Genomic DNA, 26,670 nt, shown 5'->3' with positions numbered 1-26,670 from the left:
GGGTGAGGGAAAGCAAGCAACAGAGCGAACGGGGATGGAGTGAGCAGGGCGGGGCCCCTGGGAACGGGCAGGTTAGATCCTGGGTTGCACTTAAATTCACAAATACACAAAAGTCATTTTCCAAAACCAGCTTTGTATATAACTTGTACCATTGCTTAAGTCTTGGCAGAATTTGGTTTGCCAGTGCATTTCACATCGCCTCTCCATTACCTCTGCATTTTCCTCTTGTTTCACTAACACCTCCTCTCCCATGTACACAGATCAACATTGTAAGTTACCTGACATAAATTGTGTGCCACTCCATGGGCTTCAGTGGAATTACACAGTACTTAAGTCAGCACAAATTGCGGTTCAGAGTGTACTGATTGTTTATGTTGTTCAACTTATTCAAATCACTTAATTAAACAAGTAACTAAATGCACCACTGAAGTTAAATCTCCTAGCAACAACCTGAGAAATCCTTACAATTGATCATTTAAAATTGAGGTTTTCCCAAACCTTTTAATAGAAAACCTGTGTTTCAAAAAAACTGTTGATGCAACGAAGATTGTGTAACGGAAAAATGATTAAAATAGAAATAAAAGGATTTTAAGCCATGTTATACTGGCTTGGTTATTGAACTACAGTTCCCAGAATGCTCCTGTATCTGACATACATCCAAAATATTCTGTAACAGTCACAATTAACCATTATAGCTGATAGCTCATATCTTTCTGATATAATGTTTGCTTATGATCTAATGGCTCATATCTTTCTGATATAATGTTTGCTTATGATCTATTCAACTGCACGGCTTGTATTATTTCTATATAGGAAACATCATTTAAAAACAAAACCTTCAATGTGACACCATAAAAGGCTTACTAGTAACTAAACATGCTACCAACGTATGCATGGGACTGCTTAGCATATCCGCATATGTGATATAAGCATTGCAGACAGCTGGAAACATTCAATAGTCGTGAATAGGAAAAAACTTTCCCTTCTGCTATAAATTTACAGAGTTTCAAGCAATCTAATTTTAGAAAATTCCATCTTCCGGTGCTGTTAATGTTGAGGAGAAAAAGCATACATGACAGGTCCCATTTTAACTAGATATGCGGACATCAGAGTAATGTTCGTGAAGAACAAAATACCGCTGTGGGAAGTTGGTCTTTGTGCATGGTGCAGCTTACCTACTTGTAAAATGACCATAGCACCCATTGAGAACCTCTCGTCCCCCTTTCTGTTTTGCAAATTTCCTAAATTGCATGAGTTATATTCAGCCTTTCTTTCACTCTTCCTTTCTATTCAGCACGGCGTGGCTGTGGAGATGAACTCTGTTATAAGCTGCAGTGCCTGAGAAACACAGAGCTCTGGAGTAGCCCCTCCCTATCCTCGTTTGAGCCAAGGACCAGCTGTGTAGCTGGTAGGTTTCCCTCTCCAAGCTCCGCTCATCTTTGCAGCTGCTTCCATTCTGGTGTCTTGTCCTGAGCATATAAGGAAGCTTGGTGCAAACACACATACGCTGAACGAACTTGTCTGCTGCTTTGGAAGTTTTATTTGCCATAGTCCCTGGAGGGTTCATTTACTCCCCCCGCCCCCCCTTTCTCCGCTCTATTAGTTCAATCCCAACGAGCTGTACTATTTTCCTCACTGGAAGGGCGATTATGCTCCTGCTGTATCTCCTCACTGTGCAAGGTAAGGGGGCCCAGCTATGGGGAGAGGTTGTGTGGAGGGACCAGCAAACTTAGTCCCTGTTGCTGTTAATCCCTTTCTTGCCTCTGTGGGCTGTTTGCTTGTGAAGGCAGGGAAGTGCCTGTAACGGTCCCGTGTGTGCAGCCTCATTTTGGAAGGTGGGAGTGAGGCAGCATCTTTCTGTTGGGGGCTATAATGTAACCTGTGATATCAGGGCAAAAAAGGAGTGTTGAATGCAACAGGTTCCATCTGCTGCCCTTATTCCTGGTGCTTCCTGAGTGAATGAGCCTGAGTCTGCTTGCCCAAGTTGCAGAGAAGCATGTGGCTTCCCTCACGTTTCTTTTCATTCTGAGTGCAATGCAATGCTATCTGTGTGAACAGAGCTTTCTTTGTCCTTACAGTTGTGCTGTTTGCTGGAGCTGTTGAGCTCTCTGCTGGGTCTTGTGCCTTTGAAGACAGCACTTGTGGCTATGAATCGGACGATGCATTTTTGCCATGGATTTTAAATGAAGAAGGTAAGGATGGCTTTTTGGTATTTACAGGGATGTGCTGTGCTTAAAAATGAACAAATACATTTTTATACCTAGGCTACAATAAACTAAAAGTATTAAGAACCTTAAATTTCCAATATACTTTTCATGGTTGATGCTGTTTAACTCTTATATGAATACCACTGAAGTCTGTTCACTTTTGTTTACAGTTTCATCGGTTCTCAGTCTTGTAGTATTTCGTTTACAGGCACTACAGAGAGATATTAATTTGTTTTAAAAATATCTGTTTTCATGGGAATCTTACAGAAATCATGGTAACTTTCTATTGGTTTAACTTTCTATTGAGGGGGAAAAACTCCTTTTTACAAAATCAGTATTTCAGACCTAATTTAATTCATCCCCTTGAGGTGGTGGCTCTGCCTACTCTTTCTCTACCTTTATATATCAAGCATTGTGTCTTAAACATCTGTGTAATATTGCTGTTTATATTAAACATATGCTTTTTGCCATCCCAGAAGTGGCTGCATTTCTATGGCAAGAGAAATGATGTCTGTATATGTTATAATTTCTATGCGTACCTCGTAGGGTTGTTTGTTAAATATTTTGAGATCATTGAAAAGTAATATGATTGCTAGGTATTGTTGGTGTTTCGATATTCTTTTTGGTCCATTGTGTGGTACCTAGAATTGAATAGGAAAAATTGTAAGTCACTATTTTTGACATTGTATTACTGAGCTATTTTGGGAAAGTATGTGACAGTCCAAATTCCCATGGATTTCACAGGCAATGTGGCCAGAATAATGATTGAAGAATTTGTCGTGCTCTATATAACGAACACAATTTGGGTATAACTGAGAAGTGAAAATATTTATATTTGGGTATGGCAGTGGGTACCGTACCATACATAGGATTAAATTTGGGTTCACATAATAAAAGGAAGCCCTATTAGCTGTGGTTTTGGCAGCCACATAAATCCCCCAAACAGCGTCCAGGTATAATAAAGTGGTGAGTATAGATTCCTATAGATAAATCTTCTCATCTGCTCTCCTTTCAGCCTTCCAACTACTAAAAGATTTTTCTCTCTGTTTCCAATCCCTCTCTAACTATTTAAAATAATAGTACAAAACAATGCAGCTCCTAAGAGCCAAATGGATCCCCATCTATTTTTGGAAGCTGTGTTAACAGTCTCTGTTACCACTACCCTGTCTGTTAACATCACACCTCATTGAATTGGCTCTTTTGGAAGCAGCACTTCCTCTTACTGATTGACAGGAAGCCCTGTGTAAAGTGTTGCTGATTCAGACCAGAGTAGCAGTGAGACATTGGCAGCAACACCTGCAGGAGCAACGGTATGAGATGTAGAGTAACTGTTATGGTGCTGGAAAGAAGGGGGGGGGGGGAAACAACCCCCAACTTGGAGCACTAACAGCCACAGTGTCCTGGCTCGTAGAGCGCTAGTTTGGCTGGTTGCAACACTCTTTATTTTATCTGAACATTGCAGTTACAGCTAAGTTTGTCACTGGAAATCACTGTTTTTATTAAGGAATGTATAACTGGATTGTAAAGTTCACTCTGGGAGGACAGTTGGTGTAGTAATACTTGTAATAGGTAGGGCTCTGTCAATATTTCTGTTATAACCCCTTTTCCAGGAGTTTGTAACTTAGTGGTAGTAAGACATTCCAGGCTGACATTTGGCATACAGGGTATTAGCCTCTCTGAAATTTATTCAGTATTGTAACCAAAACTAGTTTAAAATGTTTCATCCAACTTTTGCTTCCAGGTGTGCATAACCAATTTGTTTCAGATACTGTTTTGCTCCATAATACAGTTCTGGGAGCTGATATTTGCAGACTAACCCAGGTGTCTCTGATCAGCGTGTGCATAAGTTGTGCATTTACTGGCACGACAGAGAAAGTTAAGGATGGGAGTGGCAACTTTAACTGTGACTTGTTTCAGTTATTTTTGGTTGTTTAAAATCTTATTGTTTTTTAAGTAGCATTTACTATTTGGAGTATATACCCTTATAGGGACTACTTGACTTGCTGTTTAAAATCTTTCAGCTCTTTCATCCTATAAATCTCAATAATATTGTATCATGCCAAGCAGTTTAGGTGATGTGTGCATAGTTAAATCCCACTGAGAAATTTCCACTCCATACTTGAAAGTCTTTTGTCGAACTGCCAAGGAAGCCAATGTGTACTTAATGGCCAGACCCAGGTTGGACATAAGGGGCCAATTTTTGCTCTGGTATATACCTGTGTATTCCCAATTAGATCAGTGGGGATGCATGGGTTCAATTTCCCTTTGAAATGCTTATGGCTTCTCTTTAACTATCAGAGTTTTGAGGTGGATCAGTTTTATTCAAATAGTTGGAAAAGATGTTGAGTACCATACAATTTTACCATTTAAATAATTCTAAATCACTTTTTACCTGATCTTTTGAGTCAAGTGAGCTTGACAGCTGCTGCAGTCCTAATTTTTGCAGACGACCCACTGGAAAATCAAACAGAAATATTAGGTATTAAAGTCAACAGGAGTTGTGTCTGAGAAAGGACTGTAAGATTGGGCTTTAAGGCCCCAGTTCTGCAGTTGGATCAATGGGATGGATTCTTGTGCCCAAATGAACCTGTATTGACTTCAGTGGTACTCTGTGTGGGACTAAGATTCTGCACAGATGGATCTAAATATAGGATTGGGGCCTAATATTATAAACAACAAGGTGCCCTTTCTGTCTGATAGCTGTTCTGGGGAGGTCATTTACTACTAAAATTTTACATTCCAAAATGTAAATGCCACAGACTATTCTCATGTATTGCTAAAAATCACTGGGTAAAGAATATAAGAACTAAAATTGGCTCAAAATATTACAAACCCTCTCTTTAAAAATGTGTACCTAGTACAGAGGAGAGTGTACAATGTCCAGTAATGTGTGAGCCCTAAAGAACGGAACCCCAGCTGAGTAAATATAACATTAAAAATCCAGCAGCAGTTCCCAGTGTTCCAGTTCAGTTTGCAATGTAATGTGTATGAATAATGGAGGACTCCACTGTGTGCTTTATGCACTTAGTGAAAAAAGTTTCTATATTAGAGATGTGAAAAAGAAAACGGTTGTGAATTTGTTGCATGGCAAAGTGGCTGCCTTATGCAATATATTGTTTTCAAACATAAACTGGTGACCAAGAGATTAGCTAATGTCTGTACAGTGCTTTGAAGATGTAATGAGCTCTGTGAGTGTTGTTCAATTGTATGCATCAGCCAACCTGCTAGTAGTGACCTTCAGTAACTTTTTAGAAACATCTGCAAGGGATCTACTTCCATTTTACCATAAATATCCTTGAATGCACTGTGTCTCTGAACAGGAATTTACATATAAAACTCCTTTTCAGGAGTATGAGACAAATATCATTCTCCCTTGATAAGACCTCATAGTTTGAGAGACAGAAGGCAAGTCCATATTCACCAATACAAGTGATATTTAGTCAAAAAGTTAGAATTCACTGTTGCAATAATAATTGTCACTAATTGCATTTTGGGGTCAAATTCAGCCCAGGTTTATATTCAGATACCTTGTGGACATTGGCTTTGCAGACCCCTGAAGGCCAGCTCTGATCTAGGCTGTAATTCCATGCTGAGGCTCCGATAATATGAGCAAACTACTAGAGCTTTACTCTTACGGTTTATAATGTTAGCAGAATTGATGAAATCAGACCCCCTACAATAAGGGGCACTGTTACCTATATTACAAATCCTTAAAGGTAGTGTTGTAGGATTTTACAAATAGTTTATGCTTACAAATAACCCTTTGGCAGAAGGGGAAGTTTATTAAAAAAATGCTTTTTTTTATTTTTATTTTTTTGTTAAAACTTTCGTCTACTTATCTCCTTCCTGTCCAGAATCCTCTGTGACTCAACATCACAGGATCTTGTTACACAAGACAGTTGTGTTGACTGTGTGGGAGCTCCAAGAGACATTGTGGTTTAGGAAGGTTCAGGGAGTGCCCCTGTCCATGGCCAAACAGCAATTGTGGTTGGAACAGTAGAGACAGGGAGATAGGTCCACCTGGAATGCAGGAAGGGAACAGTCTCTGCAGTCAGAGTGCAAGGACTGCAGTTGTAACTGCATTACATAGATGGTGCCATGGGGTAAGCTTTCTGGCCTTCTTTTGCCTCCCTCCCCGCAACCTAACCTACACAAGGGCCAGCTGTAATCTGGCCCTAAGAACAGCACGTTCATAGCAAAATTATAAATCATAGTTTCCTTAGACTCAAGAATCGGGGTCCATCCTTTCTATGCCTGTGAACCACTTTATTTGTTGTTACTTTTGTCAAAGATAGCACTAGTTTAATCCACCACAGGTGCCACCTGTTACTGCTGTTGAGTGTTCAATTTGACTGTGGCCGTGAGTATGTTTTGTTCCTTCAAGTCAGCAGGAAACAACTTAATAGAGCTGGAAAGCATCCACACTTGGGCCTTTGACTCCTATCTGCACCAAGTCCTGGTCTGTGCTTTGTTGCATGTATTGGTGTAGGCTTGTTTTGATCACCATTGTGTTATCATTGCTGAGCTCCAAGAAAATGAGAACATTGTTTCCATTCACAGCAATATATTCTGAAAGGCAAGTAGTTTGGTGGTTGAACACTTTGTTAGATGGGCGTATGCACTGGCATTTGTTGTGGATTTAGTGGTATTTAGCAGCAATTTTACAGGAAACTACTGATGTAGGGCTCTCCTCTACACTTACCTGTGTAATGTTTGCTAGTAGACATTTTTAGTACTTTCCCATAATGAATTGAGTGGAGGTGAGCTGTGTGAATGGTGCGTGCTGTAGTCTGGGGAATCTGGCATTTGTATGGTCAATGGTAGCTTCAAGCATATAGATTTGATTGTTCTGCTGCTTTGACTCTACAGACCCAGAAATGTTTACCCCATCAAATTGATCATCTGTAAGGATAAGTTTTTGGACATAAAGGCAGGATTGTTTTTAGTTGCTGAGAGTTCCTGAATGGAACTTTCTAGTTTTTGTTGTTGCTAAAATTCACACAAGAGACTCGGTCCTTGAAAAGAGAGACTTCAGTCAGAATGGAGATTAAGTACATACTGAATTACAAAATGTGCATAAGTTTTCCTGTCTTGATCCCCTTACAAATGCTACAACTTGAGCTACCTCAGTCCAAGACTCAGGTTTCTGTAGTATGTTCCAAATGGGTGACCGTCAGATGACCGTATTTGAACATTGGCTTGATTAGTAAATCAGCATGCCCGGCATAAATATCTGAAATAGGTCATAGTTGTCTCAGAGAGCTGACGTTGCTGTTGTCGTGTAGGACTTAATAACAGTTGAAAATGTTTTTCAAAATCAAGTTAAACTTTTTAAGATGAGGATAAACTTTTTGAGAACCAGAATAGCAAGCACAAGGCGGTGGACAAGATAGTACACAACAACATGAAGAACGTGGCAGACGAAAGTCAATGGTGACAAATGCAAAGTAATGCACATTGGAAAACATAATCCCACCTATACATACAGAATGATGGTTTCTAAATTAGCTGTTACCATCAAAAAAGAGATCTTAGAGTTATTGTGGATAGTTCTCTGAAAACATGCGCTCAATGTGCAGTGGCAGTCAAAAAAGCCAACAGAATGTTAAGAACCATTAGGAAGGGGATAGATAATAAGACAGAAAATATCATAGTGCAACTATACAAATCCATGGTATGTCCACACCTTGAATACTGTGTACAGTTCTGGTCACTCCATCTCACAAAAGAACTGGAAAAGGTACAGAGAAGGGCAACAACGATTAGTGGTATGGAACAGCTTCCGTATGAGGAGAGATTAAAAACACTGGGACTTTTAAGTTTGGAAAAGAGATGACTAAGAGGGGATACGATAGAGGTCTGTAAAATCGTGGCTGGTGTGAAGAAAGTGAATAGGGAGGTGTTGTTGTTTACCCCTTAGAATCATAGAATATCAGGGTTGGAAGGGACCTCAGGAGGTCATCTAGTTCAACCCCCTGCTCAAAGCAGGACCAGTCCCCAATTAAATCATCCCAGCCAGGGCCTTGTCAAGCCTGACCTTAAAAATTCCTAGGAGATTCCACCACCTCCCTAGGTAACCCATTCCAGTGCTTCACCACCCTCCTAATGGAAAAAGGTTTTCCTAATGTCCAACCTAAACCTCCCGCACGGCAATTTGAGACCATTACTCCTTGTTCTGTCATCTGGTACCACTGAGAACAATCTATATCCTTCCTCTTTGGAACCACCTTTCAGGTAGCTGAAAGCAGCTATCAAATCCTCTCTCCCCCCCACCCCCCTTCTTCTCTTCTGCAGACTAAATAATCCCAGTCCCCTCAGCCTCTCCTCATAAGTCATGTGCTCCAGCCCCCTAATCATTTTTGTTGCCCTCCGCTGGACTCTTTCCGATTTTTCCACATTCTTCTTGTAGTGTGGGGCCCAAAACTGGACACAGTACTCCGGATGAGGCCTCACCAATGCCGAAAAGAGGGGAATGATCACGTCCCTCGATCTGCTGGCAATGCTCCTACTTGCACAGCCCAAAATGCCATTAGCCTTCTTGGCAACAAGGGCACACTGACTCATACCCAGCTTTTCGTCCACTGTAACCCCTAGGTCCTTTTCTGCAGAACTGCTGCCTAGCCACTCGGTCCCTAGTCTGTAGTAGTGCATGGGATTCTTCTGTCCACGTATTTACTCAAGTGACACCATCATGGGACCTAATCACATTAGCCACGCCATCAGGGGCTTGTTCACCGGCACATCTACCAATGTGATATATGCCATCATGTGCCAGCAATGCCCCTCTGCCATGTACGTTGGCCAAACCAGACAGTCTCTATGCAAAAGAATAAATGGACACTTATCTGACATCAGGAACCATAACATTAAAAAACCGGTAGGAGAACACTTCAACCTCTCTGGTCACTCAGTAAGAGACTTAAAGGTGGCAATTTTGCAACAGAAAAGCTTCAAAAACAGACTCCAAGGAGAAACTGCTGAGCTTGAATTAATATGCAAACTAGATACCATTAACTTGGGTTTGAACAGAGACTGGGAGTGGCTGGGACATTACACATATTGAATCTATTTCCCCATGTTAAGTATCCTCACACCTTCTTGTTAACTGTCTAAATGGGCCATCTTGATTATCACTAGAAAATTTTTTTTTCTCCTGCTGATAATAGCTCATCTTAATTAATTAGCCCTTATAGTTGGTATGGCTACTTCCACCTTTTCATGTGCGCTCGCTCTCTCTCTCTCTCTCTGTGTATACAGATATTATCTATCTTCTTACTGTATGTTCCATTCTATGCATCGGATGAAGTGGGCTGTAGCCCATGAAAGTTTTATGCTCAAATAAATTTTAGTCTCTAAGGTGCCACAAGTACTCCTGTTCTTTTTGAGGATACAGACTAACATGGCTCCTACTCTGAAATATGTCAGCAAAGGCAGTTCTAATCTGATATATGCATACTCTTGCTGAGTTGCAGATCTGTTAGTACAGTAGTAATTTTAGCTGTCTGTAGTACATTTCTGGAACAGTTTCCTACCCTACTATGCAACTGTCTCTATTTAAAAACAAAAACAAAAACATAACACTACTCATAGAGCAAAAGCTTAATCCAAGATTAAAGCAACAAAGTTTGTAAAACTCAAAGGGTTGCAACACAGCCACCTCTAGCTTGGTTGGAAAATTAAACTGTTGCTTTCCTTTTTGGCAAAAATAATTGCATTTGGACCACCTGTCTGTGGTGAAAAGCTCAGACCCAATCTCTGCCGTCACCAGAGACCTATGAACAGAACAGCAGCAGAAAAAAACATAACATTCAAACTGAGGTCCATCCTCATGTGTGCACAGCTGTAAACTCTTTCCTGAGCCCAGCTCCTTCTCCTAGATATTGTTTGTGTGTCTGACCTCAACTAGGCCTAGGCCCATCCCCATCACCTCTGATTGCCAGTTTAGCCTAAATTGCTTTGCTCAACCTCTCTTCTCTTTGTGCACTCCCCTCTGATTAGCAGTCCAGGTCTTTGGTCTGCTCTGCTCCACCACTGCTGCCTCCTCCTGAGGCAGCTCACTTCTCTTCTCTCACTCAGTCTCACACATACCTTGAGCTGCCGGTCAGAGGGGAATGTCTACATTGCATTTAAAAATCCAAGGCTGGCTCGTTCCAGCTGATTGGGCTAAGGGGCTATTTAATTGTGGTGTAGACATTCCGGCTTGGCTGCACACCAGTCTCTAGAACCCTGTGAGATTGGGGGGGGGGTGCCAGAGCTCGGGCTGCAGTCTGTGCCTGAAAGTCTACAGTGCAATTAAACAGCAGCCTGGAGGCCAAGCTCCAGGAGCCCAAGTCAGCTGACATGGGTCAGCTGTGGTTGTCTAATTGCAAAGTAGACATACCCTCAGTACTCCTGTGTGTGATGCCCCTCAGTCATGTTTGCAGTCTCTTCTGTTGTCCTTATCTGATGTGCAACAAAACTGACACTTACTTGCCCAGATATCACTTGTTAACTTAGGCTTCTGTGCAATAGAATTTTTCTCAATCTGATTCTGAGTTACGATTGTTAACTTACTCTTAGCTCAGCTGCAGATACAATTCCCAGAAAAACATCAACAAAAACAAAGTACTATTTACATTCACAAGAGACTTTCAGCATCAACAACAGGCAACGTGTGAAACCTTTGATAAGGCTGGCTTCCCATCTGTTCTAGGACACACAAACCAATCCTCGATTGCTATCAGTACATCACAATATGAGAGACCAGTTTCAAAGTACTCCTTCTCCTCCACAATATAATACAGTTATCAGGATCATGTTTTCTTTTACAGTTGTCACAAATTAAGTATTTTTAGGAATCAGCAACCTATTTTAGCTCATTCACACTAAAACGGGGAGGATGGCTGCAAGATAAGTGTGACAGCTGTTTTTAAAGTTCTTGTTTATTAAATATCCCTGAAGTATGTGCCAGAATGCTTGACTCTATTTAAGAAGAGCTCTGTGTAAGCTCAAAAGCTGATCTTTCACCAACAGAAGTTGGTCCAATTAGAGAGATTACCTCACTTACCTTGCCTCTCTTGTGACTTTATTTTTAACAAAACAACTAAAATGGGTTAATATGGCTGTATAAATTGATTTGGAGTATTCAAGTAACTGGAAAGATTATAATTAATAGCAAAACGTCAGGATGTGTGCATTGCGTCTTTAAATCTGTAGCAGGAAACAGGGCAAAAGAGGGTTGGGGAAAGGTACTAGAGCTCAAAGTATTGCAGTAAAGGGGAGAGAGAGGTTTCATGGATAAATAAAACGGTTTTCTTTATTCTAATGAAGTTCCTTGTTCTACATTAGAACAAAGCAGCTGCTTCTCTGATTTTTTTTTAACCATTATCTCATGACACTGTAAATCTTAATGCAAATGCCTTATGACTTTACTTTGCCAAATGCCACAATGTTGCAAAATATCCTCTTATTAAACAGAATACTTGTATTAGTTTTACATTTCTCTACCACGTAATAGAGGCCTGGTGATATTTTTTTTTGCATACATGGGTGAAAACAAAGGTGTGTGTTTTGCAGTAAAAAGGGTTGAGGAGTTATGGATAGACCACAGGACTGAGAGATAGGACTTTGAATTCTAACTGCACCACTGACTCCAGTGGATATTAAAATTGTTTTCTGATAATGGAACCTATTCAACTCTCTGAGATATAGCTATAGTTCGATTTTAAAAAAAAAATAAGTTAAATTATATATAAAACTGTGCTAAACTTGAAAATATTGTTGAAACTCACTAAAAATGTTTGGTTTAAAATTTATAAATGTGCAAACATGTCTGTTTTAAACAGTAGTAAACATTTTTGAATTTTCCCAGTAAATGAGGAACATAAGTTAATCAAATAGCTAGACTTTATATTTAGGGACTTTGGGATGTAGGGGATTCAGTAAAACAGGTGCCAGGAAGTACAATAGCTGTAATGGTAGAAAGGAGTTGCTGAATTAGTGCACTTTCTGACTGCTCTAGCTGCACAGCCTTGCCAGCTAGCAGCACACACTTTCAGGGTTTTGCTTATACTCTCTAAAAGCCATGTTAGCTTAGGGCAGGTTGCACTGCTGCAGCGTAATACCTGTGTGGCATTTCCAATGCTTTGGGTCTCCACCATGTAACCCTGGAGCTCATCTAGGCCAGGATCTGTGGGGAAGAAACAAGTGCTTGCAGCTTTGAGAGTACAGTAATCAGTTTGCACCCTTATTGGTAATACCAGATCCTGAAAGTGTGAAACGTGTTACGTTACACAGGTAATAACCATTATCATCACTGTTACTTAATCAGAATTTATTTGCTGTCATTGTAGATGATAGAGACTATGATTTGTAGGCTTAGCTGAACTAAACTGAAAGTGTCCTATTAATTTAAAGGGCCACTGTCAACTTGAAATCTTGACATTCAAAAAATAAGTTAAAAGTAGTTCAGCTCCCTCCCCTGGAGGCCTCCTGCCAATGTTTGTGGTTTTACTTTCACATTTCACTATTTTAAATGGTTTTTTCTCTCCTGATTGCTGTGTGGAAGACCAACATAAACAACACTGAAAATTGACTAACTGGCTGACTTATCAAAGCAAACACAAAGTACTGTCAAACGCTCCAAGTAAACAAATTGAAAATATAAATAAATGTATATTTTCAATTTTAGTTATCTTAAGTATTGTAATAATAGTACATAAAGATGTTTTAGACAGAAGTGTGATTGACTGTGACCCTTTAAATGCATGCTGTCATTTTTGGTTGCTTGGCAACATCGGTGCAATTTGAGCATAGTTTGTCCTCTTTTTAGAGGACTCAATATTTTTCGTACCATAATACTCTCCTGTTTTTATGCATACTAACATTTTCCAGTCTGGTTGCTGCCATCACTCACATTAGTGTAGTGTCTACCAAAGAATCAAACTAAAGAATCCTGTAACTTTACAGCACCACCTATAGGTGATTTTTCTCATTCACAGCATAATTCTTATATAGTGTATAGTTATTCTGGCAAACATAAATCAAGACTGAAGTGATGTATTACTCTGGTAGGTAGAGTAACTGCATTGGCTCACTTTGAACATTGTTTTAAATAGATGTGTTCCTAGATAAAGTGTAATCTACACATGTTCCTAACGCTTTGTTCAGTACTGGAACACTCGCAACTTTTAATATCCGAAAATCCATGAATCACAGTGCTTAACTGGTGTTTCAAATGGAAATCTAAAGTCTTTCAGAGAATTTGGACTGTAAAATACCCTATTATTGAACAATTAAACATACATTACGGCACTGTGTACTGCCTTTATGAGTTCCTTTAGACTCTCATGGCGATAGACTACCCTTTTCAGTCAAAATATGTGGAAAGGGCAGAGATCTACAAAAGCAGGTTGTGCAAGGTGACTGCATAGTGATACCTATATTTAAGGTTGCCCAAGCATTTTCATTCTATATGCCCTTTTTATTTTGGCCTTTCAAATGGCCTTTCTTATTATTGTCTCAAATTTTCACTTTTTTTTATATTACAATATGCTCTTTAATGGTTTTATTACATCTTATTTTGTATGCAGAACTGCTTCCTCATTTAGTGTGCAGGCTGGACAAGGAATGAAGCAAGGGTTGTGCCTGAAGGTGGTGCACAGGGAAGTGCTATCTTATTCTTTTTGAAGCTGGAACACTGGGCAGAGTTAAGGTTACCATATAAATACTCTCTTCATCCACAGATCTCAAAGTACTTTACAGAGATCTATAACTATCCCTGTTTTTACAGATGGAGAGTGGACATGCAGACAGGTTAAGAAACTTGCCCAACACCCCCCACTGGTAGAGCTTGGAATAGAACCAATGCTCCTGATTCAGACCTGTATTCCATTTGCTGAACTATGCTGTCTCCCAGCATGGACCATGCCATTTACGAGCTAAAACATTTGTAGTAACCAACCCACTGTAAAGGGCCAAGTTCAGCAGATAGGATGCTACTCTGTCTGGATCCTATTTTCTTTTGAACCCCTTGCAGTCCGTGGGTATGTCTGCGGTGCGGTTAGCTTGGATGATAGACCTCCAGGTTAGCCTGGCCTGGCTGTGAGCAGCCGCATTGCAAAGCCCTACCCGAGTTACTGTGCCCTCACTGGTGCTGCTGCATTCCCCTTTGTGTCATGTGTGTCCCGTGGCTCTTTGTGCTGCACTAAGCAGAGCCGCTCTGTGATTCTCTCCCAGGGAATTGTGCCACTGTTTGTTTTAAGGCCTCATCAGGAGAATGAGTGAAGCTGAGGTGGGGTTGTGATTATGAGCCGAGTGAAACCTTGTTATGGGATGAGTTAAAACCTCATTCATGCCCTTCATTTAAAACAATTGTAAGGTTAAGGCACTACATCTAAAACAGGCCTATTAGAGTCTGTGCAGAATCTAGCCCCATGTGGGGGTTGGAGGTGGGAGGCTGCCAGGGTTGGTTCTGTTGCCAGGGGTGTGAGAGAACAGAACACACAGAAATTGAGAAGAGGCAAGAAGGGAGGAGGCAGAGGCAAAAAGCAAGAAAGCCAGGCAGTAGTCTGTGAGCACAATGTGGGAAAAGCTAGAGAGAGCTTTTGGCCAAGGTCTGTTGGCTAAAGAGGCTTGGGGGCTGAAACCGCTCTTCTTGTTCTTAGTTCTTCCCACACTTAGAGAAGCAGAACTTTGTGAAATCCTTGTAAATAAACAAGATGTGTCAAAGAGAATTCCAGATTCCACCAATTTCTGTTTCCAACTAGAACATCCCTGGGGCCCTGAAATTTGACTAGCTGCTTGGGTCATAAGGGGGCAGTATTACTAATCAGTGTGGTGCCCCACATTGTGATGGGTCTTGAGTCTTCCAATAAGGTTTCTAGGCTCCACTATAATACAAATAATGAATGGGGGGATTAGAGCCTGCACAGTTTGCCCATGTTCATAAATCCACTGACACCCTTCCATGCAAAATCTCCATAGCTGGAGCTTCACAGACTTTTGGATGGAGTTTCTAGAAGGGCAGAGATGGAGATATTACAGAACAGCTGCTCTCCTGCTGTCCCTGGGGATTTTCATATGGAACTTCCCATGGAACTTAAAGCTAATAGCATCATTAAGTTACCATTTGTAGCTATTATCACTGCCCCTCCAGTGGGATAGTGTGCAACCAGGGGACCAATGGTAGCACAGGTTCTGTGCTGCAAGGGGAGGGAGAGTTGTGTCTTGTGGAGCACTGTGGATAAGCTGGGTCTTCACACAGATGGCCCAGGTTTCAGTGAAACTGCAGATTTATTCAGGGATCCATGTGGGTAAGAGGCCATACCATTCAGCTTCCTTGGAGCCAGTAATCTTGCTCTAAGAGTGGAGAATGTGTCTGCACCTTTGCAAATTAAATCTTGTGGTGTTTTTGCCTTAATTTTCCCCTTCTGTATGTTTTTGCACAGGTGATAATTTGGCCTTTGGGGTATTTTTTCGGTAATAAGAAATGTTGATTTTGCTAGGTAATATAAATAACACTTTTTGGTGTTTCCCTGAGTCCTTCCATATTTCACTGGGACACATCTCCCATTTTGGAAGTTTGCAGGTCTTGTGTGGCACCATCTTCTTGCCATAATTTGATATGGCAGCACCTCAAGCAGGAGGCTTTGGTTGGCACTTTTAGGCAGGTTCTGGTGTTCCTTCTGTGCTTCACAAACCTCAGGAGATTATGACTTCTTGGTTTTCATAAAGACATGTAAAATAACTGGGATTAATTAATTGCAGTGTAGATATGCCCCAAGTGTGGCATAGGTAAGTCTATGTGGAATTCTCCATAATGGACTTCTTAGAGGATTCTGCTATGAACCCTTCCAAGATTCTAGTAACCTCTACTTGGGGATGTCTTTTTGTGTATAGTGATTTACACACTGCAGTTATGATGGGGAAACCTTTAGAAAATATGTCTGCTCTGTCTAATCTCACCTGGTGGCTCATTCCATAAATGAGCCTCCTTGACCAAGACATCATCCAATAGTTGTTTAACTGAGGTGTTTGTCTCAAGTCACATGACAAACATCGCAGTCATATTTGACCATAATTGGCATAGTAATATAGTAGAGAGGCTGAGGAATAAATGGGGATAGTCTCTGAACTATCCTCTCAATGCTTCAAGAGAAATTGGAGGCACATTGGTGAAGCAGATGTAGCATTGCTCTCTGTGATGCATCTGTTCTGTAAATAAATAGGACTTAAGTTTCTAGGGCCATCAAACCCTAAATTGGCAAACACTTGCTGTTCATGTGTATATAACTACTATCATCCTCATTTTCACCCATATGCATAACTCTGGAAAGTTACATATTTCATTTTATGAAATATTCATATACTTTTGTCTTTTAAAAGCATGTCCAGATACAGGATGACTTGTAACAACATCTATTGTATAGAGCTTGCAGATTCATAAGTGCCAGTCCAAGCTGTTGTTTTGTCTGGTACTTAAAGTTTTGGAATTAACAGGCTTAGTTTGAATACATATATTTTAACCTGTTCATCTGCAGATACATTACTGAGGGTGTATTATTCAGGTTCATTGTTCTGATCTTCAAGTGTGTGAGATTTGCAGAGGGATTTCTTTCCTAAGAGTACATTTATGCATTTGAGTGGAAACAAGAGAGGTTTTATATCAATAGTTTTCTAAATATAGCCACTTCAGTGCTTATTTTAAACTAAGTGTCAAGCTAGGGAGTTATTATAGAAATAATTGCACTTTCCTTGAAAAACAACAGGGAACTTTTCACAGTGAGGCTGTCATTTATGTCAGTGTTGTTAGAGGGAGGTGTAGCTTGGATCTTCACACAAATGTGGGTAAGTAAAAATCAAATATAAGTGTTTTTAGTAAGAGGAAAAAATGTTGACAGAGGTCTGATTAATTGGGAATAGGCTACACAGTTGCAGAGCTGTACAAGCCAAAAGAGGGTGATAAGATTACACTAGGAAAACAATTGCCCTCCTTTAGTAGAAGACTCATTTCCAAAAGAAACTAAGATATCTCTCATAATTTGGGCTTGGCCAGATCTGTTTTGTTAGTTAACTCCCTTTGTGTTATGTGATCCTCAGGTTCTTAAGCCATCTATCCAAAACAGCTATGTGGTTATGAACCAATTAAGGGGTTTCAAATTTGATTGATGGCAACCCCTATTCAACTCAGGAACTGCAAATATGGAGTTTGCCATGCCTCCCAGAATGTTGTTGGTGGTAGGTGGTAGGCCCAAGAATGAAGGCATTGTCTGTCTTCCCCTACTGCTTAGGAGGTAGAACAGGTTTAAAAGGAGGCCGTTTTGCCCTGGATTTGTATCAAAGGGACAGCAGAACTTTAGCTACTCTGAAACTCCCTTCAGGGGTAAGGGTTCAGACTTATCCAGACCGTATCATTGTGTATTGCATGAATGTGCCTGTGGTTGTCAGGGATAGGCAGGCTGAAGCCACCTGTTAAGAATTCTCAAGTGGCTTGTTCAAAAGGGCAGAGAGAATTTGTGCCTTTTGGAGTGGGGATTAAAAGGTAATTGCTTGCCTCTACTGGATCAATGGCGAGGAAGTGGAAGAGTCCTGATACCAGTACCAGCCTCGCTTCATCCTGTAAGTGAATAATCAATTCTGAGTGTAGGACCAAGGCTTTCCAGGATCCTGTCTGATGAGATTGGGGATGATCATTCCCACCATAGATTTGGGGCCGGAGGGAGATTGTCGTTTGATCTTCTTGACATAGGACTGGCTGAAGTCCGAATTGGGGAACTCCATTGGTTTTCAGAGGGTTTTGTCTACCTCTGAAAGCTGAAGGGCATAGTTTTTGTATGAATCCATAATGTGAAGTAATGGCATAGCTGCCTTGCATTAGGACAGATGTTTTTGCTCCGTACGTGTAAGTGAGGATCCTTCCTTTTAGCTGTCTCTCTGCCAGGAAATTCCACTTCCAGGACAAATGCCACTTTGGCCAATCTGAAAACAATCCAGCATTCTTAGAAGAAGAGGTCCTCCACAATCCTTCACTTTCAACCAGACTGCTCTCAGTGCATACTCCTCCAGTTTGGCTCACTCACTCTTTAGTTTTGTAAGATTTGAGAGTTTTGAAAAGACCTGGGGAGGGTGGGCACTCACTTCATGCGTGGGGGGTGGGGAGGGTTGAAAATGGCAAGGTCATGCTCTCTAAGCAGAAGAGTGAAGGTCTGATGTGGAATTCCTTGTACCATGGCTAGTTCAGACACCTCCAAGTGGACTCATTTTGTTGGAGTGTTTTCTCCCCAGGAATTGAAATGGGGGTGGGGGGGAGGTTGAATTTACGGAGGGGGGGAGGGTCAGGGCCGATGAGGGTGAAAATGGACTGTATGGCACCATAGTAAAAACTGAAATGTTTCATGACCATTAGATTTCTCATGTTTTAAAATCATCACACAAATTAAAGTTAGATACTCGAGCCTTCTGTGGAGCACACAATCTACATCCTTCTTGGTTTCTTGTTATAATTTTGCACAACTCTCTTAATGAACTTCTTGAATGCAGTGTGTTCATCTTTGGTGGCTTCTCCTGTGTCTGGTACTTCCATTCCTTCAATTGATATGCTCATTAGTTTATTCACATGATCAGGCAAAAGGTGACTTTTCAGAACACACAATTCTATTCAGTGATGAAAAAGAACACTCAACTGTAGCTGTTGTGACAGGAATTCATCTCTTGCTACTCCCAACTTCTTTCTTCGCAGGAAACATAGCATGAAGGTTGGGTTGAGCCACTAGTGATGATAAAAAAGAAGTTGAAGTCAAATCTTCAGTCATTTGTTGTATGATATTCCACTCTGTGTTCAAATTCTCTATTCTGTCCTGAGCACATGGAAGCCCCATTGCTGGTAGTGCTTCACTCCACTCAACTGTCAGTGTTTTACAGGACAGGGATCTGTAAAAGCTACCTAGAGGTTGAGTAGAATCTGGAAGTTGCTGTTTGTAGACTTTTTTTTTAAGAATCAAGTCTGTGTACTTTTTCCAGTTGTCTTGACAACAAACACTTCTTGTCCTCTTCACTTAAGGATTCAATATAAATGCCTTCATTAGACAACTTCTGGACTGAAGTCTTTTCTTCTTCCAGTACTTTTTCAATGGATAGCTCTCTGATCCAAATGTAGCTTCTATTGCTAGACAAAGACTTACTACTGTTGTAGCAGATGCCTGGATGGCCTTGTTTAATGACCCAAATGGTTTCAACAGTAGACTTACAAGGGAGAGAATGGCAATAGCCTTCTCTGAACAAAGTAGCAAAAGTAATCCACCAGCCTCGCTACTTAGATGCATCCCATCTTCGTAGATACTTTCCAAAGTCAGTAATAATGGCTGGAGTAATTTTAAGACCACAGCCAAGGATTGCTTATGAGAAAGCCAGAGGGTTTTCCCAGGTTGGACTAATATGAACTTCAGTCCCCGTGTACCTTCTATATTTTCCAAGATATTCAGTCTTTTTGGACTCTTGCTGGAAAAAATATAATGAAGACATTAAATTTATAGCTTTTTAAATGTCTTTTGAAGAGTCTGCAGCTTGTACTTGTGCCAGTTGGAGTAGATGGCCTCTGCAGTGTGTATAGGAGAGATTAGGGTTACACTTTTCTCTGAGCAAAGCTTGTACTCCACCATGTCTTCCAGAGAAGTTTGCAGCTCCATCAAATGCACAAGCAGCCATCTGTTTGGGGTCCAGTTGACAAGCATTTAACTCGAAGATGTGGGTTGTCACAGATGCAGCCGATGTGTCTTCTATAACTTGAACATCTAGAAATGCATCTACTGGCCTACCACTAACATCAAGATAATGTACATAGTGACTTGATGCCCATCTGCATCGATGCATTCATCAGCCATGTATGCAAATGTTTTGAATGTGATGAGAGAGTTCTTCATTTTTTTTCCAACTGTTGAGTCTTTCACCGTTGCACCATATGCTTCTAGCCAGACAGTTGAGTTTCTTGCAGAAAGATAGTGAGCATTTGCTGGTCTTGTTCGGAACCAGTGTTCAACTTCAGGATGAACAAGTGACAATGCACTTACCACATACTGCGAACTGGAGGCCAATGTTATCTCTTGCTTAAATAGAAAGTATGATGCCACAGCCACGTTCGTTCTCATGAACTGTGTTGTGCCTTCAGCATTCTTAACAGCTTCATTAACACTCACGGATGTTGTCCTTGGTGAGTGGAGACTCGGAGTTCAGACGTGCTTTCACGTGAGTTCACCTCCCAGGTTCCCTCCAGTTGCTCACTGTTCACTCTGGCCACTGTCAGTCATTGTGCCGTTCACTCCATTGCTCTGTTGCCAATGGCCCTGCGCCGTCCCCTTCTGCTGCCACCTACCACTGTTACCTCTGCGAGTTGATCTCTTGAGGTTCCACCAGCTCTCGGAGATTTCAGCTGAGCTCTCAGTGGGGGGAACCTTGCTGCTAGTGCAGGCAGGGCCATCTCTTCCACAGAAACACTGTCCCACAGCAGGTCTAAGCACTTAGGCCTGATTATCAGTGATTTCAGCTGTAGTGGTCACTTAACAAAACAAAAGACTGTCTATGGAGCCTAATCAGCTGTGTCTTTAAACGGTGGAGAGGGGCAGGTCATCAAGCAAAACACCTGTCCCCACCCTCTCTTCATGCCCTCAATCAGTACAGGCTAAGTATAGTTCTACTGCCCTTTACTCATACAATAAGAATAACAACATTCCGCCCCCCACCCCCCCACATTCAAGTGATTTGTAACCCAACCCCAGCCAAAATCTATCACTTGGGCAACACAGCTTTGTTTGCTGGATACCTAGGTAGATTAGGTGTGAATGTAAATACAATCTGGTCCTGAAGCATTTCTCTCCCCCCCCCCCGCCCCCCCCAGTCAGCAGCTCATCACTAGCTGTCAGGGAGAGCTCATTTAGACTTTACTTACAAATCATCATTTTGACATTATTAGGTTGGCCAACATCACTGAATGCACTGACATTTTCATAAAAACAGACTGGCTTCCTTATACAGCTTTTATGTTCATACTTTTCAAATCTATTGTACTTTTTCAGATAAAATATGTGTATCAGACACTTTATATGCTTTTAAAGTGTGTATTAATGTTTCAATTTCAATTCAAATGTCCAAACAATCACTAAATTGGCAACACTGCATGTAACTAGTTCACAAAACTGGGGGGTGGTGGTGTTGGGGAAATTGGGGTGTGTGTGTGTGTGTGTGTGTGTGTGTGTGTGTGTGTGTGGAAATCCCTGTTGGGATGAAAAATGGAGACCCCCCCCCCTTTATGAGGGAGAATGGTGCACAGGCAGATTAGGGCAATAGAGGGGAGCGCAGTGGAGAGGCAGACACAGTGAGCAGTGTCTGGAGAAAGGCCCAAGAGCAGCTCCCAGTTGAGGGGAATGGGGAGCACCTGGGCCTCAGGCAGCAGTTCTAGGGTTCCTAGAACAAATTCGGGCCTGGGGTATTGGGTAGCACCCAGGCTGCTTCAGCAAGAAGGCCCTAGAGGAGCTACCAGTGGTGGGAGAAGCAGGTAAGGTAAGAGGGCAGAGGGCCTTGACCCCCAATCTAAATATCAAGTATCTGACTGGAAGCTATGGGTGTTTGTGGTCTAACAGAGGTTCTCAAACTGTGGTCCACGAGCTCCATTCAGGTGATCTGTGGATAGTTCCCTCTAAGGTGCACGCCTGAGTGGCTGCACCGGAGAGAATGAAGGTCTGGCTCCACTAATTAGGTGCCTGGACCCTGGAGAAGACGCACATGTAAGGTGGGGTGGTGGCCTTGGAAGGAATAGGGGGCAGGTCGGAGGGGGCAGTGGGGTGAGAAGAGGGGAGGTGGGGGGGGGGTGAATTTGGGATGTGCAAGGCTGTGGCGGCCAGAGAAAGAGGCGACTTTCCCCAGCTGCAGAGTTGCAACTCCCAGGGAGAGACGGCCCTCCTTCCCAGCCTCAGCTCTGTGGCTGCTGTCGTGGGGGGAAAGAGGGAGAGACCTCAGTCCTGCCCAGCCCCAGCTCGGGGGGGCTGCAGTGGCGGGAGAGAGAGGTCATATCCATCACATTAGAAAGGTAGACAAGTGATACTAAAATACAAGTTGTGTGCTTTAATTAACTTTTCTTCTGGTTATACAAATAACATTTTTTTTTAATATGACGCTTTTATCCAAAGTGCTTTACGATAGTTAGCTAACGGTACAAACAACGTTTGGAAAGATCATTAAGTCGTCCGCCGAGACCCTCAGCAATTTTCAAGTGGTCCGCGAAAAAAAACAAGTTTTGAGAACCACTGGCTTAACAGATCCCTAGGGTGGCAGTAGCATGCTAGGTGTTCTCCAACTTGGAGACAAGTGCTGGCGGTGCTTCAGCAGCTAGGCCATGTAGGTGCTAGCCCTGGTTGGTCCCGATAACCACTCAGACACATGGATAAGGGCAAGCGTATTTTACTAGGACTGGCAGAAAAGGGAACTGTTGCAAGTACCCTAGGTACAGAGGCTTAAACAGAGTTCTAAGTGAGCAATAGTGGTTCTTGTTTAGGTCCTTGGCATAGTCCAACTGAGTCTGAGCTCTTTAGAGTATGGGATGCCCTCTCCAGTCAAGCAAATAGATGGTTTGCATGATTCCAAGCGAGGCTCAGTTAATGTTTTGCTTTGGGGCCCCTCTGCACTGGGTCCCTGCCCAGTTGCTGTTGCTCTCCTATAAGTCCGATGCAGACTTGCACCTGGCTATAAAATCCAGCAGTCATAGCCTTTTCTACGTGCAGCCATGCATACATATCCTGGGGATTCCTCTGCATCTAGCTTCTCTACAGTTCCTGGTTAGCCATGCAGCTGCTGCTTCCCAACAGAGCCCAGCCACTTCCTGGCTCAGGATCTTTCCTCTTACCTGACGAGGAGAAAGGGGAAGGTAGTGGGGAGGGGCTGATGAAGTAGTCCCCCAGTTAGTCGCTCTATCACATCTTAAATGCCATTTTTGAGTGGCCGCAAAAAGTCCTGACTGATTGGCTCTGGGGTGGAATCTCTCCAGTCAACCCAAGGAAATGTGTAGCGTGGTTTTCTTGACCATTCCTTTCATGGCCTGGAGGAGGAGTGAGAATCCTATATATAATTATTAGAGCTGGTCAGGATGTTTCTCATGAAATGAAATTTCATGGAAATATGCTGTTTCCTTGAAGCTGAGATGTATCAGATTTGATTAATTTTTCGTCTGAAAGATTTCTGAGGACCAGGGCTCTCTGGTCACTTCTGACATGAGAGAGACTCAAACTGAAAACATAAGCTTTTCCATCCAAAACCAGATGTCTTGACGCAATTCTGTTTTGGTAAAACATTCCAAAGGTTTTGTTTTTCATTCCAGTGAAGAGCAAAACCAAAACTTGAAACTTTGAAAGTTGCCACGAAAGGGAATTGTCCTTCAGACAGCTCTAATAACTATATCTCCCTTGTGGGGCCCCTTCTAACTTGGGGGCTCTGCCACCACAGGCTGCAGTGTGGGCACAAAACAGCCCGTCACCGAACCATGAAAAACTCTTCTTGAAAGGCAAGAAGGAGTAGTCTTTAAGGTGCCACCAGACTCCTTGTTGTTTTTGTGAATACAGACTAACACGGCTACCCCCTGATACTTGTCTTCCTGAAAGGGAAAGTGGCAGTCTGCAGAGTGCCCATAGTAATGCAGTACCCACTGCTGCTTGCAGGTGAAAGTTTCCTAAGCCATGTTGTACATAGACTCCTAGGCAATTTTTCCACCATTGCTCTAGCACCAGTGCAGTTTCACTTGTGCTAGCAATGGTATAAACAGCAGTGGAGGAAGGCAACAGGCATTTTTCCAGTCATGGAGTCCACACCTGCCCAGAGCCGTGTTGAATGGCATGGTGATAAATGTGTCTGTGGACTCTCCATGGGTGCTTGCACCATTGCTAGCACTCCTGGAGTTGCCCTGGTGCTAGACCAATGGTGGGAGGCTCGCCCACAATTCTCACCGTAGACACAGCCCTATTGGAGTGCTCAGTCAGAAGTCCAGAGCAGTAGAGAGAGTCTCAAACCTACAAGGCTTTAGTTAGCTCATCCACAGCTGACCTGCTGTCAGAGAGATGTCCAGAAGAGCAGTCGCGGTCGAATACAAAACAGAATGCAACATCAAACCTCTGTTCATTCACATAGATCCTGACTCCTCATTTGAGCCTCTCAAAATAATGCCAGCAAATAGTCAACCAGTGAAACTTTCAGTTGGTTGAAGGACTGGGGGGAGCCGCATAAGGGTGAAGAAACCTAACTTCCATCTCATCCCAGCTTCCCCAGCCACAGCTCATCTGCAGCCGAGAATTCAGTCTGATAGCGGAAAGATGGCTGGAGGCAGTGGGAGACAGTAGATGCAGCCTCCTGCTCTTTATGTGGCCACTCCAGTAAGCATAGAGAAGCGGGATAAAATAAGTTGTTTCTATTGGACCCACAAATTGTTGATTTAAACAGTGAAGAATTTAGCACTGCCCACTTGATCCTAATCAAGACAAGGTGATTACCCGTATGTAAAAACTAATTGATTCTGATGTTGCCTACAGCCATTGCAAATACATTTCTACTGGTACCTACGATAGATTTATTCCTTGATTTATAAATGCAAACTCTATTGCTTCCGGACTAAAATTACGGTGTTCTGAAATGCTGTATAAACATGGAATTTTTTTATTTCTTTGACACATCCGAATAGTTTAAGAAAAGCCAGTCAATCATTTGTATCTCAGCTCAGTGGGCTGTGACTGCTGGGTGTTAGAACAATTGACTAAGACTCCCCATTTCCTCCCCAATAAAAAGGCTTATTATACAATTACATGTAGTCACCATCTAATATTATTTTCACCTGGTTTTTAAATCAATTATTAGTCTTAAACTTGAATTTCACAATGGAGATTTTTCATCATCAGGTTCTTAATATTATTGTAACATTAGACTTTTTTATATGATATATAATTATTCAGCTATGTTTATTTTACCCCCCCCCCCAAAAAAAAAATAATTGTATAGCAAGAATGGTGGATGCTGCTTGGTTCCAGTGGAAATTGTTTTCTGTTTTACAAGTTTCATTATTAGGATTATTGTCTGTGGTGTCTGTCACCTGGGCTTCCATGTTCCATTGCCAATAAGGGTATGTCTATTCGTACAGCCCTGCGGCAACACAGCTGTACCGATGCTGCTGTCCACCTGAGCGCGTCTGGTGAAGATCGATGCCAATGGGAGAGAGCTCTCTGGCTGGCTGGTATAAAAACTCCCACCTCTGAGAGCAGCAGATGCTATGTTGACAGGAGAAGCTCTCCCACTGACACAGCACTAAGAAAAGGAGTACTTGTGGCACCTTAGAGACTAACACATTTATTTGAGCATAAGCTTTCGTGAGCTACAGCTCAGTGCATCCGATGAAGTGAGCTGTAGCTCACGAAAGCTCATGCTCAAATTGGTTAGTCTCTAAGGTGCCACAAGTACTCCTTTTCTTTTTGCGAATACAGACTAACATGGCTGCTACTCTGAAACCTGACATAGCACTGTGCACCTGAACACGTATCTTGGTATAAGGTATGTTGCTTGGGGGATGGGGAGCAGGGTGGCATATCAGTGACCAAAGTTTTACTAACATCGGCTATAGTGTAGATATAGCCTTAGTAATTAGCTGGCAGAGCTTGTATTAACACATAAGATGACCAAATACAAACTAAAAGAAAAGCTTTTAAATATCCTGGAGTAGAAAGTATATTTCTCCTTCATGGTGAATCTTTATTAAAAGGCCACCCTTGGTATAAAGTCATTGTATTCTAACTCCCAGTGCTATTGAAGTAATTATAAAAGGGCGATCCTAAAAGTAAAATTCTGATCTTTCTGGAAAAACTTTCAAGGCAGGTTGATAAGATACTCCTACAGTTTGGTTTCGGCAGGAAAAATGACAATATTTGAATTGATGCTGTCAAAACTCTTGCATGCACAATGTGATGCATTTCAAGTTAGTTATAATTTAATTGGGAAAGTACTGTGTGGGCATTAGCCATCTTGTCTTCTCTAGAGTGTGTGGGGTTTAAAAAGAAGCAGGGGAGTGTGTGTGTGTGTGTGTGTGTGTGTGTGTGTGTGTGTTGGGTGGGGGGACGCGCGGCAAGAGGCATACTCCAAAGATTGCTTCAGTCATAAGCATACAGCTAAGGGTAGCATAAAATCCCCCCCCCCCCCCCACGCACACTTTACCTGTAAAGGGTTAAGAAGCTCAGATAACCAGGTTGGCACCTGACCAAAAGGACCAACAAGGGGAGAAGATACTTTCAAATCTGTGGGGGAAAGGTTTTTTGCTTTGTCTCTTTGTGTGTGTTCTCTCGGACACAAGGAGAGAGATCAAGCAAGTAATCTAGCTCCTACTGAATGATACATCTAACTTACAGAAATAGTAAGTAATAGCAAGGAAATGCATTAGAGTATCTTTTGTTTTAGCTTGTGAATCTTCCCT

The 26,670-nt window shown here is 41.9% G+C and overlaps 1 protein-coding gene across 2 annotated transcripts in view; it reads left to right on the top strand.

Moving 5' to 3' along the window:
* The first annotated feature begins 1,568 nt into the window (after nt 1–1,568).
* The window catches only part of MAMDC2 (MAM domain containing 2), a 93,657-nt gene continuing 68,555 nt past the window's right edge, over nt 1,569–26,670 (top strand). The window contains exons 1-2 of one of the 2 annotated variants that reach the window (XM_074954079.1): nt 1,569–1,680; nt 2,079–2,192. In XM_074954079.1, coding sequence (XP_074810180.1) covers nt 1,650–1,680; nt 2,079–2,192 — 145 coding nt within the window. In that variant the 5' untranslated portion in view covers nt 1,569–1,649. The remainder of the gene's footprint in view (nt 1,681–2,078; nt 2,193–26,670) is intronic. The other variant, XM_074954078.1, reaches the window with a different exon arrangement.

The sequence above is a fragment of the Natator depressus genome, chromosome 5 (assembly GCF_965152275.1).
Source record: "Natator depressus isolate rNatDep1 chromosome 5, rNatDep2.hap1, whole genome shotgun sequence".
Taxonomy (NCBI): Eukaryota; Metazoa; Chordata; order Testudines; family Cheloniidae; genus Natator; species Natator depressus.
This window is presented reverse-complemented; position numbering and strand designations above follow the sequence as displayed.